The sequence below is a fragment of the Hevea brasiliensis genome, chromosome 6, assembly GCF_030052815.1.
Source record: "Hevea brasiliensis isolate MT/VB/25A 57/8 chromosome 6, ASM3005281v1, whole genome shotgun sequence".
Lineage (NCBI taxonomy): Eukaryota > Viridiplantae > Streptophyta > Magnoliopsida > Malpighiales > Euphorbiaceae > Hevea > Hevea brasiliensis.
In genome coordinates, this window is record NC_079498.1 from 99,490,981 (window position 1) to 99,507,010 (window position 16,030).

Here is a 16,030-nt window from a genome sequence, read left to right on the forward strand (position 1 = left end):
TCATACCTCCACATGATCTGAAACTATAAGAAAACTGGTGGTTGCATTGAGCAAGCTATGAACTGCATTTACATAAGTTCTGCAAAACATCAGAGGGCTAGAGACAAGATTTATGTTAACCTCAAGCACAGAGAGGGTAAACCTGACACTATCCCTGCTCCAAACCAAAACTTACAAGGCTTCCTAGCCTCTCATCTCTCGCTCCTTTCTTTCTGTACACACTTTAATTAGTTTCTGTTAACTAGTTTCAGCTGAGTCCAAAGATCCCACTTCACTCTGTTGCTCATTTTTCACTAGATTGTTTAAGAGTGTTCCTCTTTAGGTCTGGCTGTGACACAAAATTCATTACCACCTTCACGATTTTCATCACTGGATGGACTTGCAGTCTCTGGGGTTTTCTGCTTCGAGTTGATTCCAATCCTCAGAGTTTTGATCTTTAACTTGTCAGTAGATTCTTTGCTATCACCTTCTGAGCCATTGTCAGGCCTAGATGTATCATCCATTACTTTGTTAGCAACAATAGGTTCATCCTGCGCAGCAGCACCTTTAGATTTCCTAGCTTTCTTCCTGGAAGCAGTGGCAGCTCCACTCCTAAAAGAACCATCATAATCTTTCAGTCTAGATATATCAAACTGTCATAATTCAGAATCGATGAAAGTATGCAAACCAACCTTTTGAAATCAACTTTCAGTTGTTTTGTGGACTCTGAAATCAACTTCCCCTTTTGCTTTCCTGGTCTGGTCATGGTACATTTGACAAGGTTAAAACATTTAAGAGCAAACAAAAGATATGGTAGTAAATAATCATATGTATAAATTATATATAAATTATGAGGCAAACATCTTATTGAACACTTAGGATCAATGGGAATAATCACTTTGTGATTATTTTACAGCACATTGATCCTGTTCATTATCACAATTCCTATTAACTATATATTTCTCAAGGCAATTAAAAAAAGGAGAGATTTTTCTTCTTGATTTTGCATCATAACCCTCTTTAAAATGTCCTTACCTCACGGATTTGGAATCAAAATGTAAGAAAATAATTATTCTGCACTAACAAGGCAAAATAATAACACAGTGGGAGAGGCAGGACAGCCCTTCAGTATTTCTTTTTCCAATAAGGAAATAAACAACAGAAAAGGAAAAGAATTGTTCAGAACATCAGAGCCAAAGAACTCCAAAAACAAATATCTTTAGTTTATGTTGTCAAAAAAACAAAAAACAAATAAAATATTAGTTGCAGAAGGGAAATGAACAACAATACTCAATAGTCAGTAGCTGTAGTAATATTATGGGAACAACAGAACTTACTTATCAGATGAAGGATCAGCATTTGGAATATCAGTTTCTGGCACCTGCTAATATTATCAGCACAATTGCAAGGCAAAGAAGTTACTTTGCAGAAATATGTTATTGAGGAAAAATACCAGAACATACAAAGGCAAAAGACCCACTTCACCAGGCAAAATATCATCTCCAACAAGTTCCCACCGTTCCCTTCCGAGATTTAGTATCTCTTCATCCCCATCAGCATACAAAACCTAAGTAATGTCATCAGCAAAGGTGAGTATTAAGATGATTCTGAAATGTTTTGTGATTACAAATTACTAACAGGGATCATTAATTAGCATTTTGGAATTGCTGATCTTGCAACAATGACCACAGGAGGACCAAATATAGGATGGTCCAAGCACTCAAGGATGTGAGAAAATATACAACTGATCATCATTTAACATGAGATATGGCCCTGGGAAGAGCCACTAAATGGAAATGAGCATGAAACCCATTCCAATTGCGATTAATGGGTTCTAGAAAGCTAAGTCATAAGCAACCCCAACAAAAATTCTCAAAGAGGAAAAAAGAAAAAATAAATAAATAATAAAAGAAGGAAGAAGAACCAAGTTAGGGTTAGCTATGGTCATCTCACCTTGTGCTTCTTTTTAATAGGGTCATAGGAATCAAGAACTCCTTCATAAAACCTGGAAAATAAGAAACATATTCAACACACAAGAATCAGATAATGCTCTTAGAAAAATTAAGACTCATGAAAAATTGTTAGAATGGATATTTGCATAAAGTCCAGAAATTTCAGCAATAGATGTGTAGCACATATCAAAATTAATTAAAATTAATTTTCAAATCCTTTTCAACCAGACTAGGTTTAGCCGCAGTCTGCAAATATATTTATTAAACCAATCCAATTTATCAATAATATCAGCATGACATATACCCTAGAGAGAAGCAAACCCAAAGCTATTCCAATTTTAACGGTTAACAATTATCAAGATTATGGCCACAATTGATAATTTTGATAAAAGTTAACTAGTAACCACAATCGAAAAAGTGCAAATAGTATTTTATTTTTATTTGGCCACTTGCCTCATTGTATTTCATGACTTGCAAACAAGAGTAACACCAATGTTATAAGAACCAGACCGGACTGGCCAGTTCAACTGGTTTAACCGGGAACCGGACCAGCAGCCAATCCTATTTAGATGTGAAACCCACTTTTTGTAAGAATTAGGGTTGACCCTTATGAACCGGCCGGGTAACCGGTGAACCGGCCAACCCGGTCGGCTCAAAACAGTTTGATAAACTCAACTTTTAAAAAAAAAAAATTGAAAGATGTTTACAAAAGGATTTAAACCTGGTACAAAGGAAACCATACATTGTGCAGTTTGCCATCTCATCCAGCTTCACTTATGCAAATTTCTCTTCATATAATATATAAAAACATATATCTAATTAAATTGTTAAATTAAACACCTCAAAATTATATTATTTTATTAATAACTATTAACTTTTATTCAGTTTGTTAAAATTGTAATATGAATAATTAATAATGTTAGTAATATATTTTATCAGTATGTTAATTTGAATTATAAAATTATTTTTTATTATATTTTCTTTAAATAATAAGAAATATAAAATTTTCTTTATTTATTGTGTTACAATATTTAAGATACCAACATTTATTTTTTAATTGATGTAAATATATTTATTTTTATGCAAATTTTATTTCAAGCATTTTATTGTGAAATATTATTATTTAAAATTTAAACATTAAATAAAATTTAAAATTACTTTTTTAAAATTATACATTAAAGTTTAATAAGCTTTATTTTGATAATTATTTATAAAATATATCAATTTAATGATTATAATAATGTATTATTATTTTTTAATATTTATTTAATAATATTCTGATTCAACCCCGGTCCAACCCCAGTTAAATCTGAAACCCTTTAACCTTCAACTTTCAATAGTTCCGTGGCAAGGCTGGGTTTAAAAACAATGGTAAACACATACCACTTGCCAATCCAGCTTACATTGTAAATACAACTGTCTCCCAGCCAATTGCAAGTCTCCGTCCATTTATTTCTCTTTTTGATCAAGTAGTCAATCACATGCTATAATATCCCTATGGTGTTCTCGTTTCCTCAATTTCAAATTTTAGCTTCTCCAGTCCCTTCTTTACTAGATTTATGGAAGAACACCCAAAAAATTTTGGCTAAAGTACTTAATCCTCACTATCTTGCAACGTTATTAAGATTAAAATGCCTAAATGATATGCACAAAAAGAGGTATTTCATCTGTCTGAGTTTTGAGAATTGAAGGTCAAAATGCCATCAAACAGATATATAGCATGAAAATTTAACAAATCCTCCAGGAATTGATGATTGAACACAAGTAAATCCAAAGATATTTTTCTGTTACTGAAAAAATCAAAGAAATTCAAATTATCCAATAAAAAAATAAACTACAATAAAACTAAGAGGCTTAAAGGAATCTTACATCTTGTCCCGCGGCCACCAAACTTTTATTCTGCTACCAACCAATTGCTCACCAAGATCAGGAGGCTGAATTGGAGAAGAAAAATACATAATTTATATAATATAATAAATAGCTAGAAGAGAATGGGAGGATGAAGCACTGAAAGTCTCCCTATCAGCAGAACTTTAAGAAGTAATTACAAAAATATCATAATATGTATTTGCAATTAACGAACAAAAGAAATACGATAAGAGAATGGCAGACAACTCGTTAGACTAATTGTCCAATATTTTCATTATCAACACTAAAAGGAGAAAACAGGATTATATCTTGGCCAAAGTAGTGCAGAGATATTTAGCTTTCCAAATATTATGCTTTCATGTAACTTCTTTTCTTTATTGCTTGTCTGTTGGTTAAAGCCATTCCTATTTTCAATGAGTAGAGCAACCAAACAAGCACTATAGGAGTTGCCAACCACAGAAAAGCTGGATATTTCCATAGTTTCAATTGATCTTGTGCCGATAGTTTTAACTTGCAGGACCAAAACCTTCCAATTCCCATTCCCTACTCTAGGAAAATAGAAGCTGTCAAATCCAAATCTTAAATTATGATAAATAGAAAAATATCAACTGATACTTCTTATTCTTAAATATAGAACAATATAAGTACGTTAATTAGAAAGCAACAAGTACTATATTATGAAAAACAAATGTCCCTAAAAATAAGAAATTTAAATTTTTAGTAATGAGTTCAGTTAAATGATAAACAATTGTTCATTTACATTGTTGATTTTATTTAAAAAAGAAGAGAAAAGAATAGAAAGGCTAACCGAAACACATTGCAATACCATCAACCAAGTACAAGTTACATAGAAAACAATGAAAAAGAATCTATACCACTTCCTTCCTTGGTGTTCGCTTCCTTTTGCAATTTGCTTTAGGGGTTTCTTCCCCATAACTTCCATCTCTAGATGATTTGGTTTTCTGTAAAGTTGATTATAGGGAAAGATAAAGTAAAAGCTCAACAAAATTAATGCCAGTAGGGTTGAAAATATACACACACACACACACACACACACACACACACATGTTAGTTCATATAAATTTCATACCTTAATATTAGATGCCACATCTGAAACACCACTAACTGAACTTCTTTTCCTAATATCTGTTTGGAATAGTGAGCTCTCTCTTCTGATGTTCCTTACCCGTATCTTTGTCGACTGGGATGGTTTTTCCTCATGTTCATTGAGGAATCCCGCTTTCTCATCTGACAACGTATAAGCAGAAGGCAAAGATGCCTCTTCAGTAGTCTTTGCATCAAGTCCAATTTTACTTGAGCACTTCTGTTGCTTTACTTCTGAGTTGCTTCTTCTTGCATACTGCTTTCTCAAGCTGACTTCATCTTCAGCTGGAGTTATCTCCTCATTTGCAGTATTCAACACCTCTCCTTTCAATAATTTTAAGGAACTAGGATCAGCACCTTGATTTGTAGAGCTTGCATTTTTCTTTGGCCGGCCTCTTTTGGGATGACTTCCACCATTAAGGCTTTGATCCCGTGATGGGGAAGAAGAAGCACCTATGACACTACCAGTTTCTGGTCTCAATCCCGTGAGTTCTCTCACATGTGCTGACGACAGAGACACCTTCTTTGGAACTGTAATTTCTGATCTTAAATCTACTCCCTTGTCACGAGGCTTTCTTCGTAATTTTGCAGCTTTTCTTCCAGAAGAAATCCAAGAATGATCATAGCCTTCCTCTGGATTCATCAAAGAATTAGGTTTCCGCCCCCTTTTCCTTGGGACAGTCCTTCGTTCCTTTTCCAATTTGACTTCAGGTTCTGCATCACCTTGTGCATCATTACTTTCACAATGCTGGATAAGAGAACAATGCTCCAGTACTTTTGTGGAAATATTATTGACATTGTCAGCATTTCTAGTTGAGGTGTTTCCATTGGTTGTTAACTTGGGAATAGCATCCATAGCTTGGAAACCTTCTCCAGGAGAAGCAGCAATGGGTGATAGCCCCTTAGCCACCTTAACAAGATAAATTGAATTTTGCAGCAATTATTTAGCAATAGCTTATATTGAAGAATCCTGATATACATTGTATATAATAGAGAAAATGAAAGCCAAAATTACACCCAAAAAATGTTGCATCATGAATCTTTATTACTTTTCTCCTTACAACCACAACAACATACAAATTAAAGTAGCACCATCCTAAAGTAAGAAGTGTGTCAAATTGATTTGATTTGCTAGATGTCATTCAATAGGTGAATTCATTTGCACCTATCAACCTTTCCTCGGTTTGTTCGGACCTTTAGTGAGTGAATATCTGTCAAAATATGTTGTGCAATTATGGATCCCAACCAAGAATGCAATTATACACATACACAGGAACACACCAGGAGAAGCATGCTGCCACAGATCTACGAATGTACAATTGATAATTTGCAAGTTTATTAAATAGTTTTACACTATATATCCACCCTCTCCCTTGGAAAATTGGAAGAGAGGTGAAATTCACACAAGAAAAGTCAGGGGTTAATCATCTCAGGAGAACATATCACAGAAAGAAAAAAGATGAAGTTAGGATTTATATTCAGCAAATGAAACAACTTCCATGTCAGTTTGCATCCATAAAAGCAATTTTTCAATTTGAAGACAATAAACACCAAAGTAGCATACAATTAGAATTCATTAATAGGAAGAAGAAACATACCAAATGATCCCCTGAAGCATTGACATGATCACATTTGAGGGTAAGAGTCTCATCCTGGCATATAGAAGCAACTATTGGAGTATATTCATCCAAAGCTATGCCAATGGACTGCACTAGCTCCTTGAGATAGGGTTTAAGTTTAGCAGCACAATTAGTGATAACTTTTTCCCCAAGCTTCCATGCAATAGGAGAAACACTCTGGAATCATAATATAAGTTAATTTGACAAAGCCCATTTAAGCAATAAAAACCATATTAAGAAAGGGGGGACAGGTAGCAAAAAAACACACAGAACATACCTGATTTTCCTTTCTTATACTGGCCAAAAGGGGAGTGAGAAGACCCACTGATATATCTTCACTTTCATCTATGATCAGGGTCATAATTGTTTCCATGGCCACAAATACAGCATGTGGATGGTTGAACCTTGATTGAACAAGAAGAATCTATCATTGTCTGTCAGATACAGAAGATAAATACAGGCAATTAAAATGAAAACAGAAAAACAGTCATCAAAATCTTGGTTCACCAAAACAATAACTGAGATGACTGCAGTTAAATATTACATCGTGACTGGCATTACAACAATGGTATCAAGATGCTAATTTGAGAATTAAATTCTGTAGCTATTCCCCTTGGTAATCTGTCTTTCAGACATTCTACATAAAACGACTAGTATGATGCTTTGAATTTTCAGCAAGACACCTACTCCCCTTTGTAATCTGTTTGCAATCTGTCTTTCAGACATTCTACATAGAACTACTAGCATGATGTCTTGAATTTTCAGCAAGACATGTCACGATTTGAGACAGATGTATTTGACATCATGAAACCAAAAAAATAAACCACAACTCTAAACCCATTTTCTTTCAAACATCTAGATCTAACTGTCACTTAAAATATTTTGCTTTGTTATTGAACCTTTTTTTTTATGTATGGCAGTTTTTTGATCCATTCATGCCATGATCTATAAAGATTGAAGTCAACTACCCTGGAATTCAGGGCCCCTCAAAACCTGTGCCTTTCTTGAGTTATCACAATAACACAACAGCTTCTAATCCACCAATAATGTTAATGAGTAAAATAAAAAATGCAACATTGCACAAAACCTCAAAACTTTTCAGAAACGCCAGTTGAGAAGAGGAGAAAAGATCGAAATTTAGACATAAGCCTGAACTTCTTCAGAGGACATTATGAATGCAATATCTGCATGTCCTAATGCATCTCTCACCTCATTTTAAGTCCAGTAAAGATTGGCTTTGAGCAACAGCCAGAAGACTCAGAACTCCTTTCCACTTGATCTTAAAAATTAAGGAATTAAATTAGTAAACCCTAACTAACTAGCACTATTTTTTTTTCTTTCATTTTCTTTTTTAAGTAATGAGGAGTTCACAACCCCTTTTTAAGGGCCTATGCAAAATCTGGATGCATAACCAAAGTTACCCACCCACAACAAATGTGAATAAAAAAATTATGCAATTCTTTGTCTCACTATCTTGAGGATGACCGGGAGGATATGCCAATATCCAAGCAAACAGGGACCATTGCCAGACAGAGTCCGAGCTTTCTTCTCAGTTCTCATTGTGCAATTTGCCTGTCCAAGAGCACCTTCAACTCCCAAAAATCTTTAAATTTATCCACTTTCTGATGACTATAATGATTAAACCTTCACAACCCACTCTGGACAAAAAATTATATTTCAAAGGAAATTTTATTGAAAACACCTGTATCAGCAATCAGCATAATCTGAAGCACTAGAAATTTTTCATTATACATACAAGAAACTGAAACTATCTCTGAAGAAACTGTATTTAGTCTAAAATATCTTCCAAGTATGTCTTTAAGCTTGCAAAATCAAGCAAGCAATTTAAGAAAATATATGTTTGCTGCTATAATGTTCAGGAAGAAAAAAAACTTTTCACCGGTATCAAGCATGAATTACAAAAAGTAAGGTTTATGGCCAAGTCACTCTGGATGTGGTATTATATAGTATGAGATGGTACAAATTTGAGTCATTTCTTATTGAGAAAGTGACACATTTACATTAGCAAATGATTTAACAGATGGTATTTGCTATCAACAAGACTCTTACCTAATGATCTTTAGGAAGTGCTGGAACATCTTTATAATTAGTTCATCCAACTCCAGGTCCAACATCACCAAGCATGACCTGACCTTTGCAACAGTATCAAGAATGGAAACTGCCTTTGTATAAAAGCGACTTGACACATGAGACAATTTCTCAAAAGCTGCTATAGTCAACTGAAAAATTTCCTGCTCACCAATGGAAATGCAGACCACACAAGAGCCCAAAACAACTATATTTAAGCATATAGATTGACATATTTCATTGCATTTGAAACCATATAATATGGAATGTCTGTAAAATATGAAAACTGGTTTTAGCTGCCAATGATACCTTCATATGGTCATCATTGTAAGGAGCATCAGGTGCAGTTATTCTTGTAATCTCACTAATACAAGATGCCACTGAAACTTTCACGTCCGTATCTGAGTTCCTCAAAAGGGTATTAGAAATTAAGGCCTTCATGGGGGATAGAAGTGCATCTTGCATTGATCTCGATGGTGCTTGCTCCACATTTATGAGCAAACACTCAAGTTTCTATAAGACAAAATAAAACAAGTTAACTGATCAATCCATTTTACTCATTGTTCATAGAAATTAAGATATTGGGAAAAGATTACAATTTTAAATTAGTAAAAAAATCCTCAAAATGCAACATAAGACAGACAGAAATTATCACCAAGGTGAACAAGCCTTATTTACCGATTAGAAGCTCAAACCACCATCAGTTAAGAATGCTTTAAGGTATGAACCCATGAAATGAATTTACCACATTAATATGAACCATCTAATATTGGCAAAAGAATTATAGAAATGATTCTAGCAGCATGAAAGTACCAAAATGACAACAAGCACAGGACAGCTTTTCATGTGTCAAATTTTCATCTAAAATTAAGATAGAAAAGAATATTGGATCCGACATCCATTAAGGCAAGGTAAAGTCATCATATACCCCTTATTACTTTATGCAGCTGCAAACCAGGTAGAATGGAAGAAAATGATCCATATAGCCAACATCGACTAGATTGAGATTAAAGCTTAATTGAGTTAAGTAATAAGCCAACATTGCTACATATCAGAACAATATCCTAACCACACAGAAATTTGTTTATAGGATAACCGTTCTAATTTGTGTAACTTAAAGAAGCTTTTACCACCATATTTTTCTGGGGAACTAAAAATGTAATAGAAAGTAATAACTCAAGTGTGTGTAAAGTTTCACAACAGTAATTCCATAATTTCGAAGGCTTGCACATTTTATTCCCTCCAAGTAGACCACAAAATTAACCAAGAGAATAGCCCACACTCTTCCTACCCAGTATTACAATGAAAATCCCCACAAGCATTAGGTTTCATCTCCACATTCTCCATAGGAAACCCAATTAATACCATAACTACTAGTTTCCCCAGATCCCCCCCTCCCCCATTGTCAATCTCCTTCAAAATCTATGGACAAAAATTTAATTTCATCTAGATAATCTAAGAGACTTCACATCCAATGGTTATTTCACAATCATTCACTGGAAAGTACAGTGAATACCGTAACAGCGATATAAAAGATTAGCAAACCATAATGGCTGGGGTTTTCATAGGCGTGATCTATAGCATTTCACAATATGATTCCAAGTCCAGTAAAGCATCAAACATCATAAATAGTATGGGTAAGTTTCAGACAGGTACATAAATTTGTAGCCAAATGCATGGCAGTAGTTCTGGATTGATTACAAGTTTGTTGTCTTCAGATTCATCCCAAAATGATATCAACAATGTTTTCAAACAGGATTGCGCTCTTAGGCTTCTTAAAATGTACAGTAATGAATCATACATAGAGATAGAAATAAAAAGATAAGAAAAGAAACCCAAATAAGCATCAATCATACATAATCAAAAGTCATATCAAAATTCACAGCAACAATTGAGAAAAGATCCCACACAGCAACAGAACTTGTTGCACTACAAAACCCATTATCCTGATTACACAAACAAGGAATTCACAGCAGCAATTGGGAAAAGATCCCACACAAAACTTGTTGCATTCCAAAACCCATTATCCTGATTCCACAAACAAGGATGAATTCATGATTTATTAAAACATAAATAAGTAATATGAGCCAACAGCATAGTACAAGAAGACATTTGCATATGACGGATAAGCTATTAGCAAAAACAATAATATACTACCTTAAAATCAAGGATTAATCAAACAAACAATTATATCTCATGTTTTCAGTGTCAAGAAATTAAATTGAACCAAGGATCCCTCCTCACCTGCTGATTAGAATACAAGATAAACATATAAGGTCCTTGCTTTTCTAATGACATTTCAATTAGTAAAATACACAAACAACACCCGAAAGACATACATATATTTATGACAAACAAAGTTAAAAAAAAAAAAAAAAAAAAAAAAAAAAAAACCAATTACACCAAAATTTACCAGCCATTAAACCATCGTTAATTGAGTCCAAAATCAATTCAATTTAAATTTTTTTAAAGACAAATAAACAATAAAGCATATACACATTTGTCCACCAAGAAAAGTTATACAGCAATAAGGAAAAATGAAAGACCATATATCGCTAGCGACATTAAACGTAATAGAAACAATGATCAATAGAAAATGATAAACCCAAGTTAGGTCCTCCCAATTCAGCATGCAATTGAAAGATAAAGGGTCACTAGAAAAACAAACATATAATTCCCAAATAAACACCCATGCATTAACAAATTAAACCTAAAAAAAATTGATAAACAAACAGTCAAATTCACCATTTCCATTAACAATTCAATAGAACAACAAAAAAAAGCAAAGGACACAGACAAGTAAAATGAAATGAGTTAGAAAGTTCATTACATCAAGCATATTAAGAAGCTCATGAATGGATGATGGAGGGTACAGGAGGCTATTCCCAGTCTCCTTAAGTTGCTCCTCTAGCACAATCTCATTGATTGCCATTTTTAACACTCTCAGCAACAAAATCCAGGAACCCCCAGAAACAAGAAGGAGTTTCACTCTCTCAATCTCTACTTTCGCAGATTTTCACTCAACCCAATCACAAACATCCCCTTTTATAGCCCTAAAAGCAAAGGGGTGACAACTCACCTGCCAAGCAAAGGGGTGTTTAGCTAAAAGTGCAGAGCATGCAAAAAGAGATTACCGAGGAGGCACTTAAGGATTGGTTAATTTAAGCCCATGGGGAGGGCTTGAATTCGGTGCTGCTTGGTTCTAGTGCCTTGGTGGGCATTCTGTGTTTATCGGTTCCTTCCTTTTATGGTCCTTTAAATTGTAGTGGGTTCTTGCTACCTCGTTCATTGGCACTTTCTTCGCTGTTTTTTCCTTGAGAGAAAACTGCGGTCAAAACTCCACTGAAAGTACATTACTCATGTATAGCATCACTGCATGTACAAAGTGGGGTACCTTAATCCTTTGAAAGGACGACTTTTTGGCTCATTACTCATTAGGCTGCCACCTTAGCTTGGATCAGTCCATTATGGACTTATGGCCTGGCATGGGCAGGGCAGGGCAGGACTGGGCATGGCAAGGCAAGGCAAGGCAAGGCAAAGCCTTGGCTTGGAGTATCTTTTGGTTTAATGGACGAGGGTAATTGATTTTGGGTGTTTGAAGTAAATTGTTAAAGATCAATGGGTCAAAATTATAAATGTAACTCTTTTAAATTTTTTTTAAAATTATGTTTTAATAAAGGTCCATTAAATTTAAAATATTAAAAATTTAAATAAAATTATGACTATATCCAAAACTTATAATTTTGTGTAAAATATCTAAAATCTTTTAAATTTGTCACAATTATAATCAAATCAAATTAATGAAATTAAATTTGAAAAATTAATAATAAATTATAATATAATACTTATTACTTTATATTTTAAAAAAAATATTTTATCTGTTATTAATTATCATCAACAATTATATTAAAACATCATTGGCAACTATTTCTTAAAACAGTACCATTGCAATGACAATTTAGTTATTGAATTCTTGTTTCATGATATCACGGATATGAGACGAGATAAAAGGCTCAAGTTTTTATTCCTTCGTTCCCCTTCAAAAATATTTTATTGAAGAACAATCCATTTGTACTTTTGCAGTGTCCTCTGCAATCAGGTAAAGAAAAAACTATGATGAATGAAATGTGCTGGACTTCAAGCTAATGTGTTGAAGCGTGGAGGTTTCAAATCACCTTTTGCAGTTTCTGCAGAACATTCAAGCCTCCCACCAATTTATTCCTTATGGTTATACAGACGTAAAATTAAGTTTCCTTCGGCACAAAGTTAATCTCCAAACACCATCATAACTACTATCACTATATAATCTGCACAAATATTTTATTGCCAAAACATCAACGAGTATTTTAGGTATTCATTTACAAAGAATTCCTGAATCCTCACCAATAGAGACAAGGTGTGACTACAGATCTATTCACCCAAATAGTCCCGGAAGAAGAGATGATTATTTTGAATAGCATTCTTGCTAGTTCTTTGCTTATCTCTGAAGGTTCTACTGGAACCCCAACTGCCCAGGCTATTTCTTCAAGCATGCCATTTGCAAAAGTCTGGTTGAGTTTCTGATTGTGAAGACCCTGGTTTAACTTGTCAACAATTTGAAGCTGAGAAATTGATGCTTCCAATTCCACCCTTTGCATTTCATTCTGTATCCTATTCACCTGGTCAGATATCCCTGCAAGGACTTCAGTATTTGCAAGGGATAATGCAGCCAAAGACCTTCCAATATCCCTAGTGACTTCCATACCTCATTGACGATGTGCCTGCATCTCAACAAGAAATAGAAATGGGCTCAATATTTATATTCCTCAACCAAGTTATTAGCCTTCTTGACATCTGCTTCAAGTGTTTCAAGTGCTAGTCTTGCAGCTTGAGAATCATTCAATTTTTGTAGTTGCAATTCCTTTAACACAGGTTCAATATCAAATAGATGCTTGGACAGAACCTTGAAACTCTCCTTCTCAATTAGAACATCCTTTGCAGCCTGAGCTGTTTTCAGGACTTGATTTGTCAGCACAGCCAAAATGGTTCCTATAGGTATGAGCTCCAATGCCATTTATGCCAAATCCTACAATGAAACTACAGCCAAAATGGATAATGTCAATTGCTTACTGATTCAATGCATAATTTCTACTACCTCAAAGCAATTCTCGTCTCCTACTTGTTGACTCCTCTGCTAGAGAATCAATAACATAAGAAATGTATGTAAATCCCATTCCACGCAGAAGAAAAGGCAAAAACATGAATAACAATTAAGCAGAGGAGTAGAAATCAATTGGAAATGTGTCAAGTAGGACTGATTGTCTACCAAGTCAAAAGTCCTGGAGAGTCACGAACCTGAGCCATTTGGGGGCTAGAGGGGGCCATGGCCCCCACCAAGTTGTCCATAAATTTATCTATAATTAAATTTAGCATTTGACATATAAGAAAAATTATAATTTGGTTGTATATAGAGTTTTACATATTCTTTCTATGTCACCGTCTATTATGAATTTTAACATTTCACACCTAAAAAATTATTTGCTTTGTTCTTTCCATTTAAATGTAAAATTTTGATATTTTAGGAGTTCTTTACTTTTTGCATTAAAAAATTCCTACTGAAAAATATATTTAAAATTGCAATAATACAGTTCAATATACTTGAGATAATGAAAAAAAATACGTGTAATACCCTTTAATATCTACGTTCAGCAACTACAAGCAGGGGTGTGGAATCCAATCTATGATAATATAAAAGTTGTTCGCCGCACCCCACACCACAACCCCCGCGCGCCGCCCCACCCCCCCCCCCCCCCCAAAACCCAAAGTAAAATTATTAGCTCCACCTATTGGCTTAGAGATTGTTGCATTTCAACATACAGTAGCAAGTTAAGCTGAACATACCAATATTTCAATAAAAATTGCAAGAAAATACCCAGAACAAAGGAACAAAAACCAAGCTCCAAAAGCATATTTTTCCAGCTATTAAAGTAAACAAAACCAAATAGAAATGCAAATACTGCGAGTAGACAACAACTAAAATAATCTTAGAAAACAAATTTCCTGAGTAAACCCTTACTGCCCGTTAAGAGAAAAATGTCTCCAATAATAAAACCTCAAAAAGAAACCCAAAATATAGAAACAGCAATTTCTGAACAACCCAAAAGAAATAAAAACACATATTCATTGGAAGCCAGGGAAGCAGAAAATTACCTATAAAACTTGGTGTGACCACAATAGGCAGAAAAAGGAGAGAGAAAAGGAACAAAAATAAGCTCCCTGTGAAATTTGTCACAGTCGGAGGGTGCTAAACTGTCGGCATGGTTAGTTGTTTGAGGCCGGCGTTGGGCAAAACTCTCCGTCTAGCTCATTACCGTTTCATCGGTGCCTTGACATGTGAGCTTCAAGTCAAAGTGCAGAGAGAAATTCCTCTTTGCTACTGCGCGAAAATTATTTCCACAAATTGCAACACGGGTGATCCACCGGACATTTGACAATTGAATTGACATTGTTTTTTTGGGAAATTATAAAAACTACCAAAGTAAAAGCTACCAAAGGTCCTGAGTAATTATTATAGTTCGCACTTAAACTTTATGTTTTACGATAAAATACTTAATTTAGTTCTTATATTTATTAAAATATTTTATTTTAACTTATTTTTAATTTTTTTATTTAATTTAATTTAAAATTTTTAATTTAAAATAATTTAACTTAAAACTTATAATTTATGAGATAAATTTTTTATTTTTTATTTAAATAAAAAATTAAGAAGTTCAATTCTTAATTTTATGACTAAATTTTTTTATTTTTTAATTTAAGTTCAGAAGTTCAATTTCTTTATTCTTTTTAATTTTTAAATAAATTAAATTTAAATTAAAAATTTTGAATTAAATTAGATAAAAAATTAAAAATAAATTAAATTAAACTCTCCAATAAGTACGATAATAAAATTTAGCTTTAATTCTATGTTTAACACTTCTTCTTTAATTTTAATTTATTCCTAAAAATCTCTTAATTTTAATTTTATTTCACAAAATCTCTACAATTCAGAAATTTTTCAGGTCATCTAGACCTTTTTGAAATAAAATTAAAATTTATGAATTTTTGGCAATAAATTAAAGTTAGTAAAAAAAAGTTAAACCGGAGATAAAATTCAAAGACGATATATAAAATTTACATTCAGATTTGTTTGGTGAGAAAAAAGGTAGGTTGAACTTTATTTATGAGAAAAATGCACAAAAAATAATTTTTTATAATTTAATTTTTTATTATTTTAAATAAATGTTGTTATTTAACTTTTGTATTTTAATAAAATAAATTATTTAATTTTTTATTTTGAGAAAATTTAATTAGTTCTTATATTTTTATTTCATTTAGTCTTTAGTTTTTTTCATTTTAAGTGTTACTTTAAGTTTTATTCTGTCCCATAATTTAAAAACACAA

The 16,030-nt window shown here is 33.3% G+C and overlaps 1 protein-coding gene and 1 long non-coding RNA gene across 4 annotated transcripts; both read right to left on the bottom strand.

The window, feature by feature from the left end:
• Positions 1-24: 24 nt before the first annotated feature.
• LOC110650663 (sister chromatid cohesion protein PDS5 homolog D) lies at positions 25-12,001 on the bottom strand. Of its 3 annotated transcripts, none has more exons than XM_021805737.2 (13): positions 11,746-12,001; positions 8,921-9,124; positions 8,594-8,775; positions 6,801-6,927; positions 6,503-6,700; positions 4,891-5,814; positions 4,676-4,762; positions 3,801-3,865; positions 1,933-1,984; positions 1,460-1,546; positions 1,317-1,363; positions 672-737; positions 25-591 (listed from the first exon to the last, which is right to left on the bottom strand). In XM_021805737.2, the coding sequence occupies exons 2-13, from the start codon at positions 9,074-9,076 to the stop codon at positions 303-305; spliced, it is 2,280 nt and encodes a 759-aa protein (XP_021661429.2). In that variant the 5' UTR covers positions 9,077-9,124; positions 11,746-12,001; the 3' UTR covers positions 25-302. The 3 variants fall into 3 exon arrangements, with proteins under 3 accessions (XP_021661429.2, XP_021661426.2, XP_021661427.2); XM_021805734.2 differs by having other exon boundaries at positions 11,442-12,000; XM_021805735.2 differs by having other exon boundaries at positions 1,317-1,360; positions 11,442-11,998.
• Positions 12,002-12,910: 909 nt separating this feature from the next.
• Positions 12,911-15,099, bottom strand: LOC110650662 (uncharacterized). The gene is made up of 2 exons (XR_002494006.2): positions 14,801-15,099; positions 12,911-13,687 (listed from the first exon to the last, which is right to left on the bottom strand). It is a non-coding gene; the product is annotated as an uncharacterized LOC110650662 (long non-coding RNA).
• Positions 15,100-16,030: the final 931 nt, after the last annotated feature.

Bases quoted from the DNA above. Each gene is read 5' to 3' on its own strand.
- LOC110650663 (XM_021805734.2), bottom strand. From the start codon at position 11,543: ATGGCAATCAATGAGATTGTGCTAGAGGAGCAACTTAAGGAGACTGGG. The intron at 6,928-8,593 runs GTAAGAGTCTTG...TGTTCAATCAAG, and splicing joins CACTTCCTAAAGATCATTAG to GTTCAACCATCCACATGCTG. The intron at 1,364-1,459 runs GTGGGTCTTTTG...TGATAATATTAG, and splicing joins ATGATATTTTGCCTGGTGAA to CAGGTGCCAGAAACTGATAT.